Genomic DNA, 25508 nt, shown 5'->3' on the forward strand with positions numbered 1-25508 from the left:
TTGAAGAGGCGAGGTGGAGGTTGGAGGGGGTGAGGGAGGGGGGGGGATTGGATGTGTGTATGTGCTGCATTTGTTAAGAATAATGTTAAATATGATTTGTGATTGGGTAATAGGGATGAATATCAGCCCCAAACTATCTTGTAGTTCCTGTTTCGAAAGATAAAAGTTTGATTTAGCAAGGATGAAACTTACTGTCTACTCTATATACTGCCCAATGAGTGAAATGTCTAATTCTTGAAGAAGATAGCTTATGTCTTTACTAGCAAGTACAAAGGTCCTTTTCACTAGGACCAGTCTCCATATTCCTCAATAACCCTGCCTTGCTCTTGAGCTTCAAGAAATTCCGTCACGGTCCACTGTTTGAAAGTATGCCCTGGTACGAGATTTGTATTCTTAAACTCAGTTCCCCAGAGCAAATGGTCTGCACAAGCTTGGAAGTTGTCGTAAGCGTACCCCACGGGGTCGTGACGCAAAAGCCATTGCCCAGTGAAATTCCCAATGCTTTCTAGGTTCTCCTCAGTGCTAGCAGAATCAGAGGTATGGAACTTCTGGCGATTCTTGAAGCCCATCTTTTGGGCGCATGCAACACGCTCAAATCTATTACATTTAGTACTATATAAAAATATCTGTAGTAGAAATAGGGACTCGATGGCCTACCTTAGCTTGTTGTGAACTCGATTGGCAAGAGGTATTTCTTGCTTCCCGGCCATCTGCAGACAAGCTGCAAGCGAGAAACCATCCTCCATGGCCATACTAGCACCGCTTGCAGAGCTGGGCAAGAATGTGTGTGCGGAATCACCAATCTGAACTACGCGTCCCTTTGGTGAAACCCATTTTGGTTGCGGGTTGCGCCACATCAACTGCCAGTCAATGCACGAATTACCTGGCGTAAATTTGATAATCTCTTTCACGAACGGTGACCATGTCTCCACGAATGGTAGTGCATCGTCTGCTGAGGTAGTCCACCACCAATCTTCCTTTGCATGTCCAATATCCTATAAATATGTTAGCATTAGAAAAAGAAAGGAAATCATAAGCTAGATCTCAAGGGGGTGACGTTACTTTGTGGGTCAAGGCCCAGGAAATACGATGCGGCATTTTCGTTATTACGCCGTGAGCATTCGGTCCAAAATGTAGCTCCATCCTGGTTTCAGCCCCATTGAAGTATTCTGCAATGAGGGGTTCTTCATAGCGTCGCCAGTAGGAAAATCTGCCCTGTAAATTGCATACCCTGAGCTGACGGGCTTCTCGAACTTGTCGAGAATCAACTTCCATGACCTCGATCCAACACCGTCGGCTGCGACAACTACGTCTGCAGTCAATTTGCGACCGTCTGACAGAACCACAACCCCGGCATCATCAGTCTCCATGTACTCAGCGGCATGAGTTGAGTATTGAGTCTCGATCCCTAAATCTTTCGCGTATTGCGCAAGCTCGATGTGCATACCAAGTCGATTAACAGCTAGAGAGGGAAGCTCTGGAGTTCCAAGTGGAAAGTTGCCCAGACTCTTTCCATTGTGCTGGAACACATGGATTTCAGAGGGTTGGACTGTGTGTCTAAGCACCTTCTCTAAAAAGCCTGGCCATGCCTTGAAGTCCTTGTGAATTGGCGCCTGGATTATCATGGCTTCACCTATTGTGCGAATTCAGTTAGACTTGTTTTGCAAGTAGCTATTAGGAGCTTACCAAAGTCTTCAAGCTTGGGTCGCTTCTCGATGATTTGGACATCATGGCCTTGTCGATATGCTTCAATTATAAATGTCAAGCCTCCCAATCCAGAGCCTACTACCAGCACAGATATTCCCGTAGGAGGTTTGCGCTGCATAGTCGATGCTGCTGTTTTAGGCTGAGGAACTGTCATTGTAAATGTAGTGATAGTGCGCGTTGTGATGGTGTGTAGTGATGTATCAAGAAACAATATTCAATTCTGGTGCCACAACAAGGTTTTTATATAGAAAATATCATCAGATCTAATGTATGAATCATTGAACATATCCGAATACGATCCAAGTATCAGTGCATGAATTATGGAACCGGTGAAATTCATCGTAAGATGTATCCATTACTATTACGCGGAATCCGAAATAGGAAGATCCGCGTGGCCAAAAATAACCAGAAGTACTTGATTCATTACGATGGAATCCTTCTTGTTGTTTGTGACAACTCGCCATCTGGCTATTGTTCCGAAAAGCCCCTGATTCTGTTTGATATAAGATGTGAATTCTGATGAAAATAATAATAAATTTGTGTGGTAAGCATAAATCATGTCAACTGAGGGACCCTTTGATGCGTAAACTTTCCGACCTATTCTCAGCATCATTCGGGACTAGACCATCCCCTTGGGTCTTACGACGACCTTTGATCATCCGGAGAGAGAAGGAAAATTATTTAAAAAATACAATGATGTGACTTATTTGGGAAAGCAAAGCGTCGCATGTGTGACATCGGCGGCCAACAATATCCGACATGTTTAGTTGGGACGGCGTACTTGTCCACAGCCATTAGCTGATACCAGCTCACTCCTGGTTTAAGTCCGTGTAATCGGATTCGAGACTTGGCTTGGACCGATCGTTTTTGTCATGAGCCTGGTTCCTTGGCCGACTTGTGACAAGGATCACTACGTACTAGTTTGTAGTACTATTTAGTAACTAGACCCACCACACCGTGCACGAGACGTCTGTCCTGCACGCGCGGCCTCATCAGGACAACCTCATAAATATGGCCATAGACTCGCGCTACAGAATTATCATCGCCATACTCTAGCGTCTTAAGTCTATCAGGCCTTGACATATAGATCCATCTATAGAGATTGAGTTGGAATTATGATTGCGCGGCTGCGCCGTGAAGTTTGAGGTGGTGAGCCTTCACGACCTTCCTCAGGTTCCTTACTACCCCGAGGACTCACGATAGGCTTCCTTTTCTTCAATAGCTTTTATAGAAGCCTTGAAACTCCTTCTATTTGTTTTTAGAGGTTTTGATGGATTTTAAAGTCATGTAGCCTGGTGAGATACGATCCTCGAAGCCTTTTCAATAGTCTTTTTCTCCTCTCTCTGCCCCATCAGGCTCGCTGCAAGCCTCGTCTACCGCCTCTGATCCTTATCCTTCACCTTGGCCTACCTTATCTCATCACGTTCCCTCATTGTTTCAGATTTTCTGAGTTGTAGCTATTCCTCCACCTTTCATGGTCACATACGATCGCGCGTCCCCCTCACCTTCCTGGCAGCACCACAATATTGCTCTGCCTCTGTAAATGCAGAAGCTGGCCTCAACTTCTACGCGTTCTCTCGTTGTTTAGAGCGGTACGCAGGTCATTATCTTCATATTCAGCAAGCATGACTGTGGCTTGAATACTCAGCCCCAGGCTGCTCCTGCTATGAGTTGTTGGTCTAGCATTCGCTTAGCCTGGTCGCATGCACTGCCTCGCCAGGCAGCCTTGACCGTAGCCCATCTTGAACCCTCTCCATCTAGTTCTCTTCGTTACGAATACACCTTGCTATTCTCGACACCGTCTACGTTGTTCACGCCTGGATTTCAGAGAGTAGGCCAATGCCACTAATGCCATGAGACTCCTTCATTTCAACGCGCTGGGAAAGCCCGTCTTAACAGATTTCTACGGCAAGACAATTCCGCCTTACGCCATTCTGTCGCACAGATGGACCGATTCTGAAGTTTTGATTGAGAACATAAGAGACGGAACCTACGGCACGAAGGAACAAGGCAATCGAAAGCTTGAATTTTGTGCCCACAAAGCAGCGCATGACGATTTGCAGTACTTCTGGATCGATACATGTTGTATCAACAGGTGGAATAACAAAGAACGCTCAAATGCGATCAACTCGATGTTTGAGTGGTACAAACGCGCGACACGGTGCTACGTCTTCTTATTAGACGTGTCAGTGTCGGCTACAACAGAGCCAGTCCAGCGCAGCGACTGGGAAGCATTACTTCGGAGAAGCGAATGGTTTACCAGGGGATGGACACTCCAAGAACTAATTGCACCAGTGTCAGTCGAGTTCTTCTCGGTTGAAGGACACCGCATAGGCGATAAAGCATCACTTAGCCAGTTACTGCACGATATAACTGGCATCCCGCTCTCGGCACTACACAACGATCCTTTGGATGAATTCAGTATATCTGAGCGAAGAAGATGGGTCGACGGCCGCAAAACAAAGGAGGAGGAAGATATCGTGTACTGCCTGTTTGGGATTCTTGGTGTCTCTATGCCTACCGCGTATGGCGAAGGAAAGGAGAGTGCAGTAATTAGACTGCAGACTGAACTAGAAGAAGCTAGTGATGTACCATCGATTATTCCGTTCGCCCAAAACCCTCGATTTGTCGGCCGAGAGGAACAGCTCGCTGAGCTAGAAGCAAAGCTCTTCACCAACGAACAAACTACCACTACTGCAATAGCGATTGTTGGACCTGGGGGAACGGGCAAGTCTCAGCTTGCACTTGAGATTGCACACAGAATGAAGCGAAACAGCAAGAGCTGCTCAGTTTTCTGGATGAACGCGACCGATAAAGATAGTCTCTACCACTCATACGCAAGGGTTGCGCAGAAACTCAATATCACTGGGTGGGACGATGCTCAGGTCGACATGAAGAAACTTGCAAAACGCTGCGTGGAAGATATCAGTACACGGCAGTGTTTGCTGATTTTCGACAACATCGAAAAAACCGCTCTGCTATCTAGCGAGTTGTCCACAACAGAAGCCCCAAACCCAGTGGCCGACTTTCTTCCACAGGGCAAGCTGTGCTCCATTCTCTTTACTACCACAGACAGCGACACAGCTCAAGCTCTCGCTCCACAAAACCTCATAGAAATGCGAGCATTGACACCCGATGCCGCGTTGAGGATGTTGCAGATCCGCTTAGCAAGGCCACTCTCGACCACTGAACAAGAGGTAGCTCAATGTTTGCTAAGAGAACTGTCATATCTCCCTCTAGCAATCATTCAAGCAATAGCCTGTATAAATGCGAGCGGGATGACATTGCAGGAGTACCGACTACAACTAGACGGTTTCAAAGGTCCCGCTCTCGAAGATAGTGATGACTCTTCTAAGGGTGAGCTGCAGGAATCTAACAGGAGAGATCCTATTGCTGCTACGCTATATCTTTCCGTCAGCCAACTTTTCCATAGGCATGAGCTAGCTGCACAATATCTGTGTGTCGCTGCATGTTTAGACCGGAAAGATATTTCACTTGATATCCTAGAGGCAAATCCAACACGAAGAAGAGAAGATGCAATCAGGATACTAGACAAGTATGCGCTCATCATCAGACGACCTGCTGATTCTGCGCTGGATCTTCATCGACCAGTCCATCAAGCTCTACGCAACCTGCTGCAAAGGGAAGAAAAGCTTGAAGAGTGCATTAAAGTCGCTATTGCAAAACTACTTCTTGTATTTCCAAACGGTGACTACATAAACAGAAGTAAATGGAGACGATTACTTCCGCATACTCAGAGCGCTCTATCACATATTTGGACAGATGTTGATGAAAAAAATAGACTGCTTCTCGCAGAGAGATGTGCTACGACTCTACGTATTGACAGAAGATATAGGGAGGCAGAAAAGCTACAAGCTCAAGTGGTAGAGGCGAGGAGATTGCTTGGAGAAGAGCATCTTGACACCCTGAGGGCTATGAACGACCTATCTTGGACGTACAAGAAACAAGGGCGATTGATAGAGGCAGAAGAACTAGCGGTAAAAGCGATGCATACGGCAAGAAGAATTTATAGTAACGAGCATCCTAATGCGCTAGCTATCACACATAATCTAGCGTTGGCACACTTCACTCAGGGTCGGTATAAAGAGGAAGAGAGGCTACAAGTTCAGGTACTTAAGGCGAATAAGAAAGTGTATGGCAAAGAGCATCCCGATACGCTAAAAACCATGAGCACCCTAGCGGGAACATACCATTGTCAAGGGCGATGGGCAGAAGCAGAAGAGCTAGAAGTACAAGTGATGCATGCGTCTAGAAGAGTTCTCGGCAACGCAGACTATGATACGCTAGTTATCACACATAATCTAGCGTTAACACTCTCTAGACAAGGACGGTTTAAAGAGGCAGAAGAGCTACAATTGCAAGTCCTGCAGGAGAGAAAGAGAGAGCTGAGTGATGAACACCCTGATACGCTAATCAGCATGCATAATCATGCCGTCACGCTGCATTCAACAGCTCGTTGCAAGGAGGCGTGTGCGCTCATGGAAAAATGCTACCAATCGTCTCGAAAGGTCCTTGGTGAACAACACGATTTCACACAATCTTCGTCTGCTTGGCTTCGTCACTGGCGGGAAAAAAGACTGTAAGAACGAGGATTTGTAAAAACAAAACATTTCGTTATACAAGTTCATGTATCTCCTATATTGTACACATATACTTCATTTCAAAACGTCTGGTCCATGATGCTGCCATGTGTCAAACCAGGTGGACCGTTTTGTAAATAGTTTCAATTCACTTGATTACAACGGATTCACGTAATCCAGATATACATGTGTGCTAGAGGATTTTATGAGGCATACGCGTTCTCGGAATAGCTGCCTTCAAGTTGGGAATTAGAGTCGTCGGTGGCGACAAACTGAGCTCAGGATCGCGATTCTCCGCCACTATGTACTACTTAAAACTAACATACATGTTCTTTGGCTATTTCTGGTAACAATGCTGATTGTGAGTGGATGTAGATATCGAATCTCGCTGTTTCAGTGTAGGCAACTATATGGTGTCTTCTTAAAATGTCACTGTCCCTTTTCTAACAACTTCGTTACTTATCACGTTTTGATATACCAACGGTGCTAATTATTATTACATGAATAACTTGAGCTTTCAATCCAATGCAGAGACTCCCTAATTTAGTTTTGGCAAAGGTTAGACCACTGGAAGTATGTCTCTTAGCCTGTACCTGGTAATGAGACTATAAGTGCATGTACGACAGGGGATCTGTTTTGACAAGAAGTTTCATGTCGTTCAATTACAAGTAGCATAGGTCGGCAATGTATATTTTGGTATAACCTTGTGAGATCGTAACAAAGCGAATAGCTGAATTCATTAGGAATCAAACTGTCAACATCTGAAAACCGTGAATGATCTTGAAATTAACTGGGAGCTTCATACAAAGTGTCGCGTTCTAGACGAAGTCAAGATTCTCTTTCGAATTTAGCCAGTAGAATGGTGAAATTTAGTGGTGTTACATGTATCTATGGGTACGAACAGCCAAATAACTTTTCACTTACAAACCACGCAAACTACAGTAGATACAAAATTTTCTGATTCAGTTCATTCACCAAGGTTTATGCTTCGCAAATCAAAATGTAAGAAAGCATTTGTTAATGCCTTTCGCATCCTATAAGAAACGAGATATTGCTATATCTACCAACCCCCCATGCGAGAAAAGATCCATCGCACCCACATTGTTATGTGTCAACTTGACCCTACTGAAGTACTAACCAAACGAATGGCGCAGCAATAACTTCCAACTCTAGATCCACTTCCCATCCATCAAATCCTATATTTTCTACCGCTTTTACGGATCCCGATAACAGAGTAGTACGCTCACGCTCTCGCTGAAGGACATAAAAGACAATATACGCACCTCAATCATATCAATACAACACTGGCATACTCCAACTGCGCAAATTCCGTAGTCAAAGAAAAACACAGCATCCTCGGAAACATGCCCAAGACACTAGATTCCGACTCGGAAAGCATTACCCCACACTCCCCCCTCCCCATCTGCCGCCCCAGCCCCTCAATAATGACGCCTCTAAATGCCAACTCGAGCGAAAAAGTCCAAGAGTGAGGGGTGGTTTCCAGTTTCGCACCAGGTGGGGGGCATTGGGTTACGTACGTAGACAACTTGGTTTGCGACCACCCAGAGCCACGCATTCGTGATTGCTTTAAAACTGGGGTATTGATGCTCGGGGGAAGGGATAGCCCGTTGTCATGTATGTAGGAAGGGCAGTGGCCTACATACCGAAATAGAGCTAGTGGGAAGGAGTACATGAATGGGGTAGGATGGGGTTCCCTTGATAAGAGGATGTAACGGTGTCTTTCCTACATCACAAACCTTTTATTCTTAACTTTACTCATACCTAGGTCCAATAATCCGCATTTCCGAATTGTACATACCACGCTCTTATACCTCAATACCAAACACAATTCATACAACAACAAAGACAAAGCCGACGTTTTCAAACATGCCGAGCAACACAATGAAAGCAGTACACTACGAAGGCCCGTTCAAAGTCTCAGTCAAGGACGTCGAGTTACCCAAGATCCAGCATCCAGATGACGTCATTGTCAAGGTCACGACAGCAGCCATTTGCGGATCCGACCTGCACATGTACCAGGGACGGACCGCAGCGGAAGCTGGTCTTGTATTCGGCCATGAGAACATGGGGATCGTCATGGAGGCTGGGCCGGGCGTAACTCTCCTGGAGAAGGGCGATCGGATTGTATTGCCATTTGTGAGTACGCATAACGCTATCTGTAGATGAGTGGGCTGACGTCGAGCTTCCTAGAACGTTGCAGACGGCCGATGTCGCAATTGCGAAGAAGGCAAGACGGCATTCTGTACTGGGTGAGTCAAGGCTTGGCGGAAAGCTTCACAACATTGTCTAACAATCGTAGTGTAAACCCAGGCTTCGCTGGTGGCGCGTACGGATACGTGGCCATGGGACCATATCAAGGCGGCCAAGCACAATACCTCAGGGTACCGTTTGCTGACTTCAATGCACTGAAACTGCCGCAAGGGACCGAGCACGAGGCCGATTTCATTCTACTTGCGGACATTTTCCCAACAGGATGGCACGGGCTTGTGCTCTCTGGTTTCAAGTCTGGCGAGAGTGTAGCAGTGTTTGGCGCGGGCCCTGTTGGTCTGATGGCAGCATACAGTGGTGTGCTACGCGGTGCAAGCAAAGTGTTTGTTGTGGATACGGTCCCCGAACGTTTACAAGCAGCGGAAAAGATCGGTTGCGTACCCATCGACTTCAAAAAGAGCGATCCTGTTGAACAAATCATCAAGCTTAACGGCGGCATGGTTGATCGCGCAGTGGATGCTGTTGGATACCAGGCAGTGGATGCATCGGGTAGCACAGAAAAACCCAACATCGTCCTTGACCAGTTGATCATGGTCACGCGCCCAACTGGAGGGCTAGGAATTCCGGGGCTTTATGTGCCAGCTGATCCCGGAGCGCCGGATGAACAAAGCAAGAAAGGCCAGATTTTGATCTCGTTCGGAAAGCTTTTTGAAAAGGTACGCGTGTGCACCATATTCATTTTCCAGCACTGATCCAAGTAGGGCCTGCACCTCGGAACTGGACAATGCAACGTCAAAGCCTACAACAGGTATCTTCGCGATATGATCGTGTCGGGCAGGGCAAAGCCAAGTTTCGTTGTGTCTCACGAGATTAATATCGAGGATGCACCAACGGCGTACGAGAAGTTTGACAAGAGGATCGAAGGGTATACCAAAGTGTTGATCCACCCGAACGGCGCTTTGAACTAGCTGAGCGTATGAGTGTCTATTCTGCAATATGGAGGTTCCAAACTCACAACAGAGCACTATTAACATCGCGAGCATGAGGCTTTTGCGCGAGCGTTAAACCAATTCATCTTTTGTCGCGCATTAATAGCGTTGTAACGCTTGAGCGTTATCATCTGGGAGGTATGCCCTAACAATCTTGACTTCTTCTACCGGGCGATCCTCTTTGTCTGTTTTGACCAAACCAAGCTTCTTTACAACCTGCATGCCGCTCTTGACCCTACCAAAGATGGTGTGCTTTCCGTCCAACCATGGTGTAGGTGCGAGGGTAATGAAGAACTGAGACCCGTTTGTGTTAGGGCCTGAATTGGCCATGCTAAGGATGCCAGCTCCAGTATGTTTGAGTTGCGGTGATATCTCGTCTTCGAATTTTTCGCCATAGATGGATTCACCGCCTCGGCCAGTACCTGTAGGGTCGCCTCCTTGGATCATAAAGTTTGGTATTATACGATGGAATATGAGGCCGTTGAAGTAGCCGCGCTGGGCCAAGGTTGAGAAGTTCTTGCATGTCTTTGGCGCATGGTCGTTGTAGAGTTCGACAACAACAGTGCCCTGTTGAGGTTAGATTGATTCTCCCTCATAGAATGCGAAACATACGATTGTAGTGTCGAGTGCGACGTCGGTAGCCATGGTAGATATGCGGAGTTGCAAGTGAGGACTGTGATGGTAGCTTCCCCAGCATCTAGAAATCCAACGCCAGATCAACGCACGGTCCCCTTCACCAGCCACAGTAGCCACACTGACTAGCGTGAAGTGATGAATCACGGCGGACGCCTTCTGACTTCAAACATCTCCAAGACCCAACAACTGCAATCATGGATCTATCATCTTGGGCACTACCCCAGCTCTCGAAGCTTCTTCCTCTTGATGACGAGTCGCTGAAGCAGATCATATCATATACAGACTCGCTCTCTCAGAAGGAAGCAGCAGACCATCTCCAGAATTTACTCGGAGATAGCCCACAAGCACTTGAGTTCATTACTTCTTTCAACAACCGGAGGAAACCCAAGAGTTCCGCTGGTGCACGCCAGAACCAGCCGTTGAATGACATTTCAGAAGTACCAAAGTCAAAGCCTAAGAAAAAGAAGCAAACCGGGCTGAATAAACTCCCGCCACCGCGACAACCAGATAACTATGGAAATGTTTCCGGTGCGTACATGAAGAAGGATGAGGAGGACTACATGGCAGGTAGTTCAAAAGCGAAAGCGGCCAAGTTCGGACTTTCGGAACAGCCAGATGCTTTGCAGCTGCCAAAATCGACTGCGTCATCAGGAGCAGCGACACCAAAGTCTCGTGGTGTCTCCCCTGCTCCCTCAGCCGCGAAACTTCCAGGCACTGTGGTGGGGGAAGCCAAGCCCAAACCCAAACCCAAGGCCAAGGTCAATGTTACCGGTGGCACACCAATGCATGGCGCGTCAACAGCACTGGACGACCTAGAGTCAGCCATCAGAGCGCTGGAAATTCAGACGAATCCTACTTTAGCCACCCAAGACAACAGCAAGCGGAAATGCAACTGCATGGCCACTAGGCATCCGCTCCTAGAAGCTGCGCCGAATTGTTTGAATTGCGGCAAGATCATCTGTGTAAAAGAAGGTATCGGCCCATGTACTTTCTGCAATTCTGCACTCTTGAGTCCCCAAGATATCCAGTCCATGGTGCGCATTCTTCGTGAAGAACGTGGAAAAGAGAAGATGGCTGTAAATAATGCCGGCCAGAAGCGCGCCGAAGTATCATTGGCGCCTCGCCCTTTTTCCACTCCCCGTGGTCCTACGCCCACATCTTCCAATCCTGCCTCAGATGTAGAATCAGAGAATGAGAAGCTTGCCAAAGCGAAACAACACAGAGACAAGCTACTGGCCTTCCAGGCACAAAATGCGAAGCGAACTCAAGTCCATGATGAGGCTGCAGATTTCGAGACCACAAGCGCCGGACTGAGCATGTGGGCCAGCCCGCAGGAACGTGCCATGCAGCTCAAGCGCCAACAAAAGGCCCTTAGAGATCAAGAATGGAATGCACGGCCCGAGTATGAGAAGCGCAAAGTTGTTGCCAGCATTGACCTTTCCGGCAAGAAGCTCGTTCGGCGCATGGCTGCTGCAGAGCGACCTGCTACACCAGAGAGCGAAGATGAACCTTCTGAATCCAATCAAGGCCCAGCAGATGGAAATACCCTGTCGAGTGGCGGTGGCGCGTTCAGCAGGAACCCACTGTTGGGTAGCCTGATCCGACCAACCATTAAGATCGACGAGGGTAAAGGAAAAGAGAAGGGTGGTGAAAGGAGACAAACATGGCGGCGAGTACAAGATGACAACGACGACAATGAGCAATGGATCTTAGATGGTGGCGTTTATGGCTCCAGAGCAGATAATGTCGGTTTAGAGACGGATGGGCTTCGATAAGTCACTGGTGCCATATGTAAATAGCGATTGGAAGACAATTCCCATGGTTGAATTCCTTAGTCGATCGTCTTCACATATCTATTGACTAGACAAATACATCGATAGAACATCTCTATATAAATTACATATTGTCATTGACCGCTAGGCATCACCCTCTCCAACCGACTACATCCCACACCACTTCTGTTGGCGCATAGGTAGGTCACAAACTGTACCCTCAATATTCGTAAGTACCCAGCTCTTCAATTTATTTTCCTCCGCCACTCCTCTTCACACAACCAGCTTCCAATGCCACTTCATCCCCAGCCGCTGAAAAAACGAGAACAGCGAGCCCTTAGGCACATACCCAGCATACCTGGCTTGCCACCATGCCGCAAAGCTCCCTACACAATCAGACAAAGTCAGCTCAAATATTACTCCATCATTAACCACAGCAATGATATCACATACCTTCCGCAGGACCCAACTCCGCAAACCCTAGCGCTTCAAGAATCCACGGCGCAACAATAGCAAGCACGCCTAACGCAATAACCGTACACATGACTGGGTGCTCGACAACAAATCCCTCGACGCTCTTTGCAGCCTCCCAGGCACGGAGGTACGCATCGTGGATGGTAGGACCGAGTTTCTCGTGCGAGGCTTGTAGGGCCTTCGCGAGATTGTCGAGGATGTATTGGGCAAGGTTCTGGCGCCAGCCGTAGGCGCCGACGAGCGAGTCGAGCTGCATACGTAGGGCTTGCCCGGTGATTGAGGTAGTGATGAGGGCTGCGACTACATTATTTGCGATTTCAGTTTCTGGGCGAGCAGTGGGTGACTGAAGGAGGGATGCTTTTTCCGAGGTGGAGGTGTAGGTGGGAGTAAGGTCTGCGGTGCCGCAGTTCATGCATGCGAGGATAGCTTGGAGGCGTGCGAGTGCCATTTTGGTATTGTTATTGTAATTTTGGGGATGAGACTAGCAGTTATTGTTGGGGTGATGGTTTTATGTATCTAGAGGAGCGTGGGGGGTGGGCGCTTAGAGTGTTTGCTGTGCCGCAGAGAGTGGTGTGGTGAAAGTGAAGTCGGGCAGCCTGGTCCAATCGAATCTTGGAGGCTGAAATGCCGCGAGGCTGAGTTTGTAGGAATACAATGCAAACTGCAAGGCTGATGCTGAGGCGCTTTTTGGGCGTACAGAAGGTGTGTCCTGCTTTATCGAAACATGCAACTACTCTTTACTTGGCACTGGCAAGGCTGAGAAGTCGTCCCTTTGATCGTTGATCTAACCCTTTTTCCCTAGAGATATCGGATATATCGCAATAATACCCGATGTGAAAACCAAAAGCAAAATACCCATGGCCTCAGCAGAGACAACTCCAGATGCTCAGCGGCAATCGCAAAAGGGAGGTGACTACCAAACTGCAACCGCAGTCGGTCATAGAGGGGACTATTCCCTCCTAATGAAGGCAAAGCTGGAACTGATTGTTCAACACTTATCAATCTAAATTCAATAGGAATGCGGAATAGGTACTGACGTATACAAGTGAATGCGAACCTTAGTGGCTATATCACGAGAAGCAATGCTTCGAGATCAGCAGCCTGTTCTTACCTTTACTTGTCAAGTTCCTGCCAAAGTAACTTACCTTTACTATATCTGCTCAAACTCACTTGTTTCTACTCAAATCCCATCAACACATCTCTTTTAGAAAGCCCAAGCCAATAGTTGTTCTCTCGTCCATACAATTACATCGTTACATGATGGGCGGTCATGCCTTCAAAAACCTCTACTGTCCACGCATCAATCCAGATGTATACTTCCAAGTCAAAGCCCAAGCTACTACAGCACTTCAGATAGTATTCACACATGTAGTCGTCCCAGCTGAGATGCCCGAGAAGGTAAGATTGAGAGGTAGAGTTTTGTTTCCCTTGCTAAGTACCCAAGAACGACTACGGCGACGTCGACTTCCTCGTTTGTAGCCCGTTGCACTCCCCACGACCTCACACCATAAATGATTTCCCATGGGAAGAAACAGTCCAGCTTACCAAAGATGCCTTTGGAACAACACATGGACGCCGAGGCTATCTCACCAATGATTGCATGTATTTCGCCGTCGATGCGTCATGTGATGGAGAAGACTACTTTATCCAGATTGACGTTAAGGTCTGCTTCAAGCCAGAGTTGTTCGAATGGTACACCTTTGGCTTTGGCTATGCGAGTAGCAGTAAGATAATTGGAAGTATGGTGAAGCCCTTAGGTCTCACGATTGACCCAGAAGGCATCCACATTCGCGTTGAAGATTTGGAAGAGACAGATCATAACGAGAGTATGTTGTGGATCAGTAAGGATCCCAAAGATGTCTTGAGAATTGCCGGTTTGGATTTCAGAATCGTGAACGGTAGATTTAAGACCAAGGAAGAGAGTAAGTCTGTTGATGCACATGGGTTGCGTAGTGCACACTATGCTGATCAAGCTACCAGTATACAAGTATTTTGCTCGTTCATGGCTCTTTAATCCAGCTCATTTTGCTGCAAGGCTCGCCGAGGAGAATTATGGAAACCGACTGGAAGAGCGATCTGCGCCCTGGACTCACTTCATCAAAGAGTGGGTGCCTGGGCACTACCCTGGCTACCGGTTTACTATAGGCTCTTCAGATACTGTGAATTCCGAAAACAGCGGCGAAGGAAACATTACACAAGACCTCGAAACATGGTACAAGCATACCAGGTCCGCCGTCCGTGACAAAGTCTTCACCACGTTCCCCAACACTGCAGAACAGTACTACACCAAACGGGCCGCCCATCGCAAAAGGCTTGAAGAACAGCAATTGGCAAGTCTAATCATGAATGCCATACCCATCGGCACAAGCGGATGGGAAGCTGCAGTGGCATCAGTCAACCTCACATTCACGCATACACCCCTCGCACCACCTGATCTCGAGCCCACCCCCTCCCACGAAACACCACATCCATCATTGGACTTCGTAACCCCTGTCATCACATACAACAACACCCTTTCCCCCACCCAACCCAAAACTATCCACCTACCCCCTCTCCCCCGTCAACCCCCAATCTCATTCTCCCCGCGCCCCCCACCACCCAGCATGTCCATCGAAGCCAAACTCGCCTGTCTCTCACGCTGGACGCACTTCGACCTTTCCACCGGCACACCGTATATGCTCTGCACGCCACGTCCCAAGGAAGAGAGTATATGCTGGACGGATGCAATCTACGCGGGTGTGAGTGAGGAAGTGCTGCTGAGGTGGGCGAAGGAAGAGTGGTGGCGGGTTTGGGCTAGGCAGGGTGTGGTTAATTATGTGGGGATGTGGAGGGTGAGGTTTGAGAAGGAGGATAAGAAGAGTGCCAAGGGAAGGGAGAAAGATAATGGTGGAGATAGGTTGAGGAGGGTTAGGGAGAGGTTGCAGGTTGTTAATAGGAAGTTGGGATTCTTGATGGCTTGAAGGTTTGAGAGTGGGGGTATGGTTGGTGGGATGATTAAGACAGGTTTGAATGAGGTTTGGGTAAGGGTTCAGGTAAGGTGTGGTGCTGGAATGGATTCGGGTTGATATTTAGGTATTGAAAGGATTGTGGAAATTTCTAGCAAAAAAGCTATTGTTTGCCAATGGTCTAGTCGCTACATTTACATATGTTCCAAAACTTGGGAAATTCGTCTATCCGGACGCGGATGATGGATCGTGGGGTGTTCTAAGCCTCAGATAGTTGATGTGATACGAACAAGATAATATTACTAACTATGTATTAACCCAAACAATTGCCCTATAATCTATGCACTCTCAAATTAGAGAAAACTTCCTATCCAAACTTATTTAGGCCCGATGCCCAACAGATCAGGCGATCTTTGATGTACCCAAATGCCATAACTAATGTGTCTGCTGACCCAATACTCAGCCGGCCATCCAACCATGATCACAGTCCACACCAAGCCCACCACCCGCCACATCCAATTATCTCTGAACCCCATCTTCTTCCCCAAAGCAATAAGATGATCCTCGACCAAGATAATCACCGCCTGGCTCATGAAGAACACAAACCCACCATCATCGGTCCATGCCTGATTCACCAGCATCGCCGCCACGGAATGAATAATCCACGAATTGGCGAACGTCACGAAAAGCTGCACATATCTTGATCCGAAACTTCCCTTTGGAAACCGAAATACGTCGCGAGCGAGCCAAATAGCCGGGGCACTACATATGAAGCGCAACTGCTGGTGCCACACCAGAGACCAAGCTTGCCGTACGCTCCAGAGATCGCGGACAAGGCCGAAGGCGGAAGGACAATCACGCGGGTTCGCGAGGCCGAGTGCGACGGCGAAGATACCGCTGATTGCGAAGCAGACTGCGAGGGTGCACCGCGTGATTAGGATATGCACCCACGTGTACCAGAAGCGGACTCCCCAAAAGGGGGCATCTGGGGCGAAGGGCTGATACGGTTTTACGTTTGAACGCTGCAAGTCGATATATGTGCCGTATGGGGAGGTGGCGGTGTATGCCGTGAGGATATCAGAGATTGCCCAGTATATGAAACCGTGGACAAGTTTTTCGACTATGAAACGACTTTTGGTGCATGTTAGTTGTGGGTTGTGTGAAGGATTTGGGGTGGTTGAAGAGTGACTTACAGACGAGGATAATCGGATGGAACTTCCATGATAACACCCTTGACTTGTTGACTCCAACCAACATATCTGTTTGTACAGGAAAGACGTATGGCCCACCACAATCGGCTCCAGAAAGTTGTACCTGCTCCGCCTGGTACATACTGGTATTTCTTGTTCGCTGGTACACCATTGCCATTCATCTTGCCGTTCGTCATCTTATCCTTTTTCTTCTCGTGTTCGTTTCCCTTGCCATACTGGATCTTGTACCATCCTTCTTTATCCGGGACCCCTAGAAGTACCCAGCCAATATAGTGATAAACCAGACACGTCGTAAGGGTTTCCATCCCGTACTTGTAACCCCAGCTGGTATCCAATTCTCGGTATAGTGACTGCGCGGCAAACACAACAAGTATGGGTAGGGTGATGGACACACGGAGAAACTGGCGCTCAGGTCTCAGCGCAAGCGCGACGGCATTATTCAAGATCATGATGGGAAATTGGAGGTAGAGAAATATAGGTGGAAGCTGTAAAGACACAGCCATTTTTGCTGCCTTTTCGTCGTGTCGAAAGAAAGACAAGTCGTGGTCGAGCCCAATGATTGATGTGATGACGGACGCCTTAGTATATATCCCCAAACGCCTCACTTCCCGCTAAACTGATATTCGACAGGGTGCGTTGGAAAAACTAGTATGCTGTGAACACCGCACGGGTTGTGCAGGGGTAAAGTGCCGTCCGTGCTGGTGAAAGGCCGAGTACGGTCGATACGGTCAATACGCTCGTATCGAGATAATACTCCACAATTTTACTCTCCGTCTACGCTAGCATCCAGTTTGGGGACGTAGACAGATGTCTGCGATTAGGGCTTGACCTGGATTTACTCAAATCGTCGAGACTATTCCTCAAAAGGACCAGATGGCGGATACCCCTATCAAGATCGAATACATAGAACGCCGGAATGGAGTAGGGAATTGCGTGCAAACACACGTGGTAATACAAGTGGTAGCATTGAAGGAAGGTACGGGATTCAAGGATAGACCTTTGTTCTAATGAGGTGACTTATATAGTGTGAGCTTGACCGTATATTTACCAACCGGGTGAGCGCGGCTCGGATACTCTCGGGACGATCATATAACAGACATAAGACAATGAGAAAGTGACAACTGTTCTCGTCCTCAGTAAGCAAGGTGCTGACTCTTCTGCACGGGATTCCGATTAGTCGAACCATCTTTCCCAAGTATCCTATGCTTTTGCGAACGCCATTTAGTGTTGAAGGTATACTTGCCTGGCAAAATTGCGTAGGTATCAGACCGCTTTGTTGTAGCAATTACAACCATGCACAAAAGCATGTAAGGGACAGAACAATGGAGACGACGTTGTGAGTATTGACAGTAATGTCCAGAAACACGGACTTAGACAGAATGGTATGCATTACAATGTTCTAGTGTATGCGGTAGCTAAGGAGGAATTTCGAGAGTAAGAGAAGTAAGCATCGACGGTAGTTATGATGTGTCCGACCGGGAGGCGAGTTTTGGGACAGCCCGCAACTCAAGCTATGATCGAATAGCAACCGTCCACAGCCCACGTCCTCTCTCAGCGCCATTCTTCTAAAGCTGTACATCTTGAAAGTTTTCTCCATTATCGTCTTCTTCGACAGACGCCTGCCCTGGTTTTGCTCTCTGGGGTAGACTCGCCTCTATCGATTTTTCGTCACTTGGTTCTGGCTCTGAATCGTCTCCTTCGCTTCCGCTTTGCTGCTTTTCCTTTCCAGACTGAGGTTTCAGATCATCTGTTCTGTTCCTGTGCTCTTCTGTTTGCGACTTGGACTCTAATGAGCTTCGCTCACTTCTCTCGCTCACATCATCTTTGGGTGGTGGGGGTGGTGCGGCACCTTCTGCGTCCCGGCCTTGCCTGGATTGCTCAGGAGTGGGTGGCGTGATTTCAGTCCTTGGGCTTATTATAGGACTCCTTGGTTGTTGTTGTTGTTGTTGCTGCTGTTGCTGCGGCTGTTGCGGTTGTTGTTGCTGTTGTTGTGATGATTGCTGAGACTGCTGCTGTGAAGACCCGGCACCGACGCTCCGTAGCCGTGGATCTGCATTTAGGTAGTAGCCTCTAACGCCAACTATCCTTCCTTCCCTCTCACATCCTATAACCCAATCTGGCACTACAACAGGAATGTTGTTCTCGACTGCCTTCTCCCATGCTGGGCCTCGTCCCTCGGTACAGATGAAATGCGTTGTGTCAATACGAACAGTGTCCGCAATTTTAGCGCCGATTCGCTCCACAGATCGTTGTAGAGACTCGCGAAGAGCTGCAGGCATGTGACCAGGGGTAATGGTAATACCCGACAGGTCTGTCATCTTGTGTGTTTGTACCTTCAGCTTTTCACTGCTGAACGTGCCAGCACTAGTTTTCAGGACGAGGTGAAACTGGTATTCTGTGTCGACTGCCAGGCCACTCAACTTGGTGCTGTGCTGATCGGTGGGCTTGGGTATTGTGCCAGCCTTGTTACCATTGCGGTAGAGCGTAAGGCTGCGTAGCTCGGCGGTCGCGATATCGATGGGGTCCCATTCGAGAACTACGGAGGTTTGCGTAGCATTGCGACACTTGAGAACAGGCGCCGAGGGCGTGCGCTGACCGAAGGTACGGAAGATCTCAGACTGGAGCTCATGGAAGGCTTTCTGTGCGTCGGCTTCGGCCTTGTAGTTGCGTCCGACGTCAATATCCACCATGGACCCAGAAGAGATATCTGGCGGGAGCAATATCGAGGGGAATTCAATCTAGATTGACGTCAGCTAGGGTGAATTCGTGTGCTGCAAGGCATTGAGGGCACTCACGAGGCGCTTGTCTTCGGTGAGCAGCACGGCTACACCGGCATCGACCTTTCCGACTGTGAGAGAGACCAGCATCTTGTATATGGGGGTGCGGGGGTGATATGGTGAAGGATATGTGTTGCACCGGGCTTAGTTGAACTTCCACGTACCTGAGCATCGTTGCGCGGCCCGAGGATCTGCCGTAATTAGCGCTAGCGTCGACATGTGTAGGCAGCCATAGTCTCCCAGTCTCTACATCCCACTCGCATCACAACTCAATGGCACGAAGCGCAAAACAAAAAGCAGCTCGCAACCTAAGACGAGGTTCAAGGCCTGTCTTTCAGTTTACTAAACTGCCTGCAGAATTGCAATTACTTGTAGGATTCGCGAAATGCCTTTCAAGAAGCACTTTGAAACTGACTACATGCAATAGGTACTTTGTAGGTGCGACTTGGTTTCGATTGGGAGGCTTCTGAGCGTCAGTTCGTATGTCAGAAGCCTTTATATCCAGTATCCAGAGATTGTAATCCAAGGTTCACTCTCGGAAAACCCCCAGCCTCTCGCCGGCTTGCTACATGTTGCAACGGTATTGCACAACATCAGCGACGACGATTTTGATAGTGATAAACCGTTCGAACTATTAGAGCATGCCAACTCGAACCAATGGCCAGTTATTTATTCCCGATTTCTCCGTAGTAGAGATGATGTTCTGGACTACATGCGCAGTCTGGTAGACATTTACGTCGAAGTAGACGTGGCCGCAGATATAGTCGCACAAGGTATGAATGCTGCAATGCAGATCTACATAGACCCACAGGTGGCTGTCACGCCTGTTGTGCTGTCTGTGGCGGAGCATACACGACTGGTATGCGCTCTTCTGATCGTCAAAATCCACTACCAACTTAGGTCCAAATTCGAACCCGATGGCCCCATGTCAGCGAGGGACTTCGCAACTGCATTCATGCAGACTTTAGCGCCGTGGCAGATGGCCCAAAGCAGCTCGGTTGAAGGTTTTTTGGATTCGTGCCAGAAGTATCCAGGTGGCCTCCTCAACGAAATCATTGATAAACGATACACATGTTGCGAATGTCTCCTGCAAAGGTCATCATATTTACGAAACTACAGCAGAGATGTTGCCGTGGATAGGTACAAAGGGCATGCCTTTGCCGGAGACACAAGCTTTCCTCGCTATTCTCCTGCAGCGGAAGTGGAACGCCGTCGCATTGGCAGGCGGGAATCTTGGGCGGGCCGCGTGGGCGACGCACAGCATCCGGCTACGCAACTTCGTAATCACGGTTGGATGATGTATGATACGATCAGTCCTGGTGATATAATGCGACGGCACCTCGTTTGGAGGGTCGGTATGTTGTTCTGGGATCAAAGCCGACTGGCAGATTGGGGCATGGTCGACTCCAGTGATGTGGTAACCTTGGGCACCCAGACAGCCTGGCGACTGGGATACATGCGTCGGCGGTATCCATACTCGCTACAACGAGGCCACATAGAAGATACGACAAGTCAGCAGATTGTTGAATGGACACGCAGCCACGAACAGATTGATTTCGAAGAGTTCTTGGCAAGGCAATTGGGACAATGACAGAGTGGGCTGTCTACTTAGGATGCACTAGTATACCAGCAGCGTGGAACGTCACGTGAATTGGCGTATCGCGATGTGCGGTGCAACGCGCGAAGCAAATGGCATGTCAGGGTAACCTGTCAGCTGCAGTTACTCAGTCGCCGCATGCCCCAAGTCTTTGATGCCCAGTGCAGCGTGAAGAACTAGACAGCGTGGAGACTGGGGCTGTCACGACTAGCCATTCCCCACCTCCCCCAGCCCATTGAGCCTCTCTCCGAGGGCTGGACCAGTGCTGATCATCGCCGATGGGCATGGTGGGGAACAACCCGGCACTAACGCCTGCTATCGTGGCAGTAAGCTCGCTCAACACTTTGGCGCAGAGATTTTGGGGACGCAACTTGTCCAGTCGAGCGCAAGTCGAAGCAATGACGTGCAATACAAGCCCGACACGTCTTTTGCAACGTCGCTGGGCCAGTTTTCGGCGGCTCTATCGACATGGGCGTGAAACCGGGCGGGCGAAGACGTTAAACTCGAGTGGGCATAAGCCAGCCGTTCGCGATAAGTCCCGCCGCAATGCACGGATACCTATGATGTACTTTGTATCGCGAATTCTTGCACGTCCACGGTTCGCAAGGGCTAGCTCAACAACACCCGCCTGGCCACCGCTTGCCTCGTCTGTCGTCGTTCTTATCCAGCCATTGCCCTCATAATCGCTTTTTCTTTTCCAGACCGCTTGTCTGCGTACAATACTCCCCCTCTCCCGAGTCCCTCTCGAAATAATATCTTGGCTGTCGGACTACCCCATTTGTTTGCCCCATACTGCCTGCAGGCAATTATTATCTCCACGCCGCTCCTTGCGCCGTCCACCCCACCTCTCTCCCTTCCTAACAGTGACTCGGAAGCCCACTCACACCGGCTCCTACAGTCACAATGGTTCTCATTGAGAATCAAGAATACCTCTGCGAAGAGGAACAGCGCCTCAAGCAGGACCGCGAGCGCACCGCTTACTGGAAGCGATGGGGTCCCTATGTTGCTGAGCGACAATGGGCAACAGGTCAGTTTTATACCGTGTAGTTATGTTTGAACCCTACTGACACACATCCAGTCCGCGAAGACTATTCGTAAGTGTCCATGGTGCCCTTTGATGCCGCCTTTTGCTGACCGACTTTCCTTTACAGCCATGATGGAGATGCTTGGAGTCGTAAGTGGATTCTTTGTGTTTGTTCTGTCAGTCTTTGCTAACTTCGGTAGATTTCACTCACGATATGGCACGGTCGCGTGCTTTTCGCTGGGGCGAGGACGGTATCGCTGGCGTCTCCGACTCGCACGGCTTCCAGAACATTGCGTTTGCTTTCTGGAATGAGAAGGAGTGAGTCAATTCGAGCACAGAAACGAGAATTTCATCTGATCTTGTATAGCGATTTTCTAAAGGAGCGGCTTTTTGGACTGTCGAATCCCCAGGGCAACCACGGCGAGTCGCTCAAAGAGTGCCATTTCCACTTGGATAACACCCCAACTGTGCGTTCATAGTCTTATTTGGAATCAATTCACTGACGTTACCTGTAGCACTCGTACATGAAGTTTCTATACAAGCTACCTCAGCGGAAATTCCCCTACGAAGATCTCATCGAGACCAACGCGAAGCGAACACGGCTCGAGCCCGAGTACAATCTCGTAGACACTGGCATCTTCGATGATGACCGATATTGGGACATATTCATTGAGACTGCCAAAGAGGCCGACGACCCGGAAGAGCTGTGCTTTCGAGTTACAGCCTACAACCGCGGTCCAGAGCCAGCCCCACTACACATTGTGCCTCACTGCTGGTTCAGGAACACTTGGGCGTGGGGTCACGAGGATCCAAAGCTAAAGCCTTCTATTACTAAGATTGGCCCAACGACTGCTCAGTCAAAACATCACAAGCTCGGAGACCGATACTTTCAGCTTTCGCCGTCTCCCGGTACCGGTCCAAGCGGCGAGGATATTCAGCCCGAGCTGCTCTTCACTGACAATGACACCAACTACAAGGGCATATGGAAGGTCGAGAACAAGACTCCATATGTGAAGGATGCTTTCCATCGCTACATTGTCGATGATGAGAAGGACGCTGTGAACCCCGAAAACACAGGCACCAAATGTGCTGCGTGGTACGCTTTCGATGAAGGTGAGGGTGTCCAGCCTGGCGAGTGTGCAGTAGTCCGCTTCAGGCTCTCGCGAAAAAACGACGGCTATCTCGACGAAGAGCTCTTTGACGACATCATTGAGCAGCGTCGCGCAGAGGCGGATGAGTTCTACTACAGGATAAGCCCTCTTCCAATTGCGGATGACTTGCGCAATGTCCAGCGCCAGGCGTTTTCCGGTATGATGTGGTGTAAGCAATACTACCACTTCATCTGGGACCAGTGGGCCAATGGTGATCCGGCCATGCCTCCCCCGCCACCTGAACGGAAGGCAATACGAAACAAAGAGTGGAAACACATGTACCTGGACGATATCCTTTCCATGCCTGACTCCTGGGAGTATCCATTCTTTGCTGCCTGGGACAGTGCGTTCCACTGCATTACACTGGCAATGATCGATCCCGATTTTGCTAAGAAGCAGCTCGACCTCTTCACACGCGAGTGGTACATGCATCCCAACGGCCAACTCCCGGCTTACGAATGGAACTTTGGCGATGTAAACCCTCCAGTTCACGCCTGGTCACTGTTTAGGGTGTTCAAAATTGAGCGTAAGATGTATGGACGCGAAGACTTTGACTGCCTTGAGCGCGTGTTCCAGAAATTATTGCTCAACTTCACCTGGTGGGTCAACCGAAAAGATGCAGACGGAAAGAACATCTTTGAGGGTGGTTTCTTGGGTCTTGACAACATTGGCGTCTTTAACCGTTCCGATCCTCTGCCGACTGGCGGTGTTCTGGAGCAGGCCGACAGCACTGGCTGGATGGGCTTCTACTGCCTGAACATGCTGAACATCTGTCTCGAACTTGCCAAGAGACGCCGTATCTACGAAGACATGGCTTCCAAATTTTTCGAGCACTTCCTCATGATTAGCGACGCCATGCAATTCCGCAGCGAAGGCGAGTCGAAGCCACTATGGAACGAAGAGGACGGCTTCTACTATGACGCCATCTCGTGGGGTGGCCCATGGAGTCATCAGATGCCAGTCCGTTCTCTTGTTGGTCTTATTCCCCTCTATTCGACCATGACGCTTGAACCGGAGATCATCAACAGATTGCCCAGTTTCAAGAAGCGTGTAGAATGGTTCATCGCCAATCGTCCAGAGCAATCAAAGCGTAATATTCACACACTGTCCAAACGCGGACAGGGCAATCGTATGCTCCTGTCGCTTGTCAACGAAGATCGCCTCAAGCGGATAATGAAGAGGATGTTGGACGAAGACGAGTTCCTTGCTGATCATGGTATCCGATCACTCTCAAAATACCACAAGGACCATCCCTACTCTATGGATGTCAACGGCGAAAAGTACGAGGTGGCCTACCTGCCAGGTGATTCAGACAGCGGCCTTTTCGGCGGCAACAGCAACTGGCGAGGCCCGATCTGGCTGGCGGTAAACTTTTTGCTTATCGAGTCTTGCCAGAGGTTCCATCTCTACTATGGCAACAACTTGAAGGTTGAGTGTCCTACAGGTTCTGGTGACTATATGCATCTTGGCCACGTAGCAGAGGAGATTCAGCATCGTCTCCAGCATTTGTTTGCCCGCGGAGATGACGGCAGGAGGGCCATCAACAACGGAAACGAGATGCTTGACTTTGACCCCAACTGGAAAGACTACATGTGGTACCATGAGTTTTTCGATGGCGACACTGGACGCGGGTTGGGAGCGACACATCAGTGCGGCTGGACCGGTCTGATTGCAAAGATGATTCATGACACTGGGTAAGCTTGCTCATGAAATGGCAGTATAACAGGGCTAACAAGAGACAGCATGACTTGTCGTCTCCCACAGACACCACGCACGCCAACTGGTGCTGCTAGCCACTACTTTGACGATGTCTTTACGCCTGCAGGCAAGCCGGCCAAACGCCACGCTCTTCGTCGATCATCGACAAGCCGTAGCATCGGCTTCCGAAGTGACTGGGGAGAGACGTCGACCAACGGTGAAGAAGACTACGATGATGAATCAGGCCCGATGAGGCGCAAGAACTCGGTCGGTGTCTTAGACCAAGCAGCGCTTGAGCAAAAGTCAGCTATGGAGGATCGTCTGAACCACTACGTCAGCGGACAGCTCCAGCGCATCAAGAAGGGCATGTCAGAATATGAGCCGGACGAGTTGGAGACGATGGATGATGCCCCCGACACGCGAGGCAGAAACGGAAACCGCAATGGGCGTAAACGCGACGATGGTGATTACTTTGAGCAAGATCCGTACTTTAGCAAATAAGCCATGAAAACGCATGGTGGATACGACATGTCTGTTGGAGGATGCAGCATTTGGTGGACTGGGTTGTCACCTGGTGAGGGTTAGATGCTAGACTCATGATAGAGGCGCAGTACATGCAGAGTATTTGTTTTTTCCACACACTGGTGGCGTTGATTCCTTTCATGATTTGTCGCCTGAAAAAGTAACCACGTAGATA

General features: G+C 49.0%; 11 protein-coding genes across 11 annotated transcripts; 6 read left to right on the forward strand and 5 right to left on the reverse strand.

Moving 5' to 3' along the window:
* Positions 1 to 284: 284 nt before the first annotated feature.
* COCVIDRAFT_31759 (hypothetical protein) lies at positions 285 to 1861 on the reverse strand (the record flags this gene model as incomplete). Its single annotated transcript, XM_014695035.1, has 4 exons — positions 285 to 597; positions 658 to 995; positions 1242 to 1633; positions 1687 to 1861. 4 exons carry the CDS (start codon positions 1859 to 1861, stop codon positions 285 to 287), a joined length of 1218 nt encoding a protein of 405 aa, XP_014550521.1.
* A 1699-nt stretch (positions 1862 to 3560) lies between these two features.
* On the forward strand, positions 3561 to 6311 carry COCVIDRAFT_115207 (hypothetical protein; the record flags this gene model as incomplete). The annotated part of the gene is made up of 1 exon (XM_014695036.1): positions 3561 to 6311. One exon carries the CDS (start codon positions 3561 to 3563, stop codon positions 6309 to 6311), a length of 2751 nt encoding a protein of 916 aa, XP_014550522.1.
* A 1884-nt stretch (positions 6312 to 8195) lies between these two features.
* Positions 8196 to 9505, forward strand: COCVIDRAFT_31761 (hypothetical protein; the record flags this gene model as incomplete). The annotated part of the gene is made up of 4 exons (XM_014695037.1): positions 8196 to 8465; positions 8520 to 8578; positions 8629 to 9253; positions 9299 to 9505. The coding sequence occupies 4 exons, from the start codon at positions 8196 to 8198 to the stop codon at positions 9503 to 9505; spliced, it is 1161 nt and encodes a 386-aa protein (XP_014550523.1).
* Positions 9506 to 9625: 120 nt separating this feature from the next.
* Positions 9626 to 10171, reverse strand: COCVIDRAFT_31762 (hypothetical protein; the record flags this gene model as incomplete). The annotated part of the gene is made up of 2 exons (XM_014695038.1): positions 9626 to 10093; positions 10139 to 10171. The coding sequence occupies 2 exons, from the start codon at positions 10169 to 10171 to the stop codon at positions 9626 to 9628; spliced, it is 501 nt and encodes a 166-aa protein (XP_014550524.1).
* Positions 10172 to 10356: 185 nt separating this feature from the next.
* COCVIDRAFT_21044 (hypothetical protein) lies at positions 10357 to 11937 on the forward strand (the record flags this gene model as incomplete). Its single annotated transcript, XM_014695039.1, has 1 exon — positions 10357 to 11937. One exon carries the CDS (start codon positions 10357 to 10359, stop codon positions 11935 to 11937), a length of 1581 nt encoding a protein of 526 aa, XP_014550525.1.
* Positions 11938 to 12207: 270 nt separating this feature from the next.
* COCVIDRAFT_31764 (hypothetical protein) lies at positions 12208 to 12856 on the reverse strand (the record flags this gene model as incomplete). The annotated part of the gene is made up of 2 exons (XM_014695040.1): positions 12208 to 12320; positions 12388 to 12856. The coding sequence occupies 2 exons, from the start codon at positions 12854 to 12856 to the stop codon at positions 12208 to 12210; spliced, it is 582 nt and encodes a 193-aa protein (XP_014550526.1).
* Positions 12857 to 13668: 812 nt separating this feature from the next.
* On the forward strand, positions 13669 to 15263 carry COCVIDRAFT_61343 (hypothetical protein; the record flags this gene model as incomplete). The annotated part of the gene is made up of 4 exons (XM_014695041.1): positions 13669 to 13806; positions 13853 to 14330; positions 14389 to 14967; positions 15184 to 15263. Coding segments are annotated over 4 exons (1275 nt in total), but the record flags the coding sequence as incomplete, so codon positions are not given.
* Positions 15264 to 15730: 467 nt separating this feature from the next.
* On the reverse strand, positions 15731 to 17067 carry COCVIDRAFT_21047 (hypothetical protein; the record flags this gene model as incomplete). Its single annotated transcript, XM_014695042.1, has 2 exons — positions 15731 to 16484; positions 16547 to 17067. 2 exons carry the CDS (start codon positions 17065 to 17067, stop codon positions 15731 to 15733), a joined length of 1275 nt encoding a protein of 424 aa, XP_014550528.1.
* A 1062-nt stretch (positions 17068 to 18129) lies between these two features.
* On the reverse strand, positions 18130 to 19431 carry COCVIDRAFT_115215 (hypothetical protein; the record flags this gene model as incomplete). The annotated part of the gene is made up of 2 exons (XM_014695043.1): positions 18130 to 19302; positions 19360 to 19431. The coding sequence occupies 2 exons, from the start codon at positions 19429 to 19431 to the stop codon at positions 18130 to 18132; spliced, it is 1245 nt and encodes a 414-aa protein (XP_014550529.1).
* A 182-nt stretch (positions 19432 to 19613) lies between these two features.
* Positions 19614 to 20932, forward strand: COCVIDRAFT_42988 (hypothetical protein; the record flags this gene model as incomplete). Its single annotated transcript, XM_014695044.1, has 2 exons — positions 19614 to 19712; positions 19769 to 20932. 2 exons carry the CDS (start codon positions 19614 to 19616, stop codon positions 20930 to 20932), a joined length of 1263 nt encoding a protein of 420 aa, XP_014550530.1.
* A 909-nt stretch (positions 20933 to 21841) lies between these two features.
* COCVIDRAFT_115224 (hypothetical protein) lies at positions 21842 to 25312 on the forward strand (the record flags this gene model as incomplete). Its single annotated transcript, XM_014695045.1, has 6 exons — positions 21842 to 21969; positions 22090 to 22112; positions 22163 to 22280; positions 22330 to 22429; positions 22478 to 24807; positions 24856 to 25312. 6 exons carry the CDS (start codon positions 21842 to 21844, stop codon positions 25310 to 25312), a joined length of 3156 nt encoding a protein of 1051 aa, XP_014550531.1.
* Between the last annotated feature and the right edge of the window lie 196 nt (positions 25313 to 25508).

This window comes from Bipolaris victoriae (assembly GCF_000527765.1).
Source record: "Bipolaris victoriae FI3 unplaced genomic scaffold scaffold_183, whole genome shotgun sequence".
Classification (NCBI taxonomy): Eukaryota; Fungi; Ascomycota; class Dothideomycetes; order Pleosporales; family Pleosporaceae; genus Bipolaris; species Bipolaris victoriae.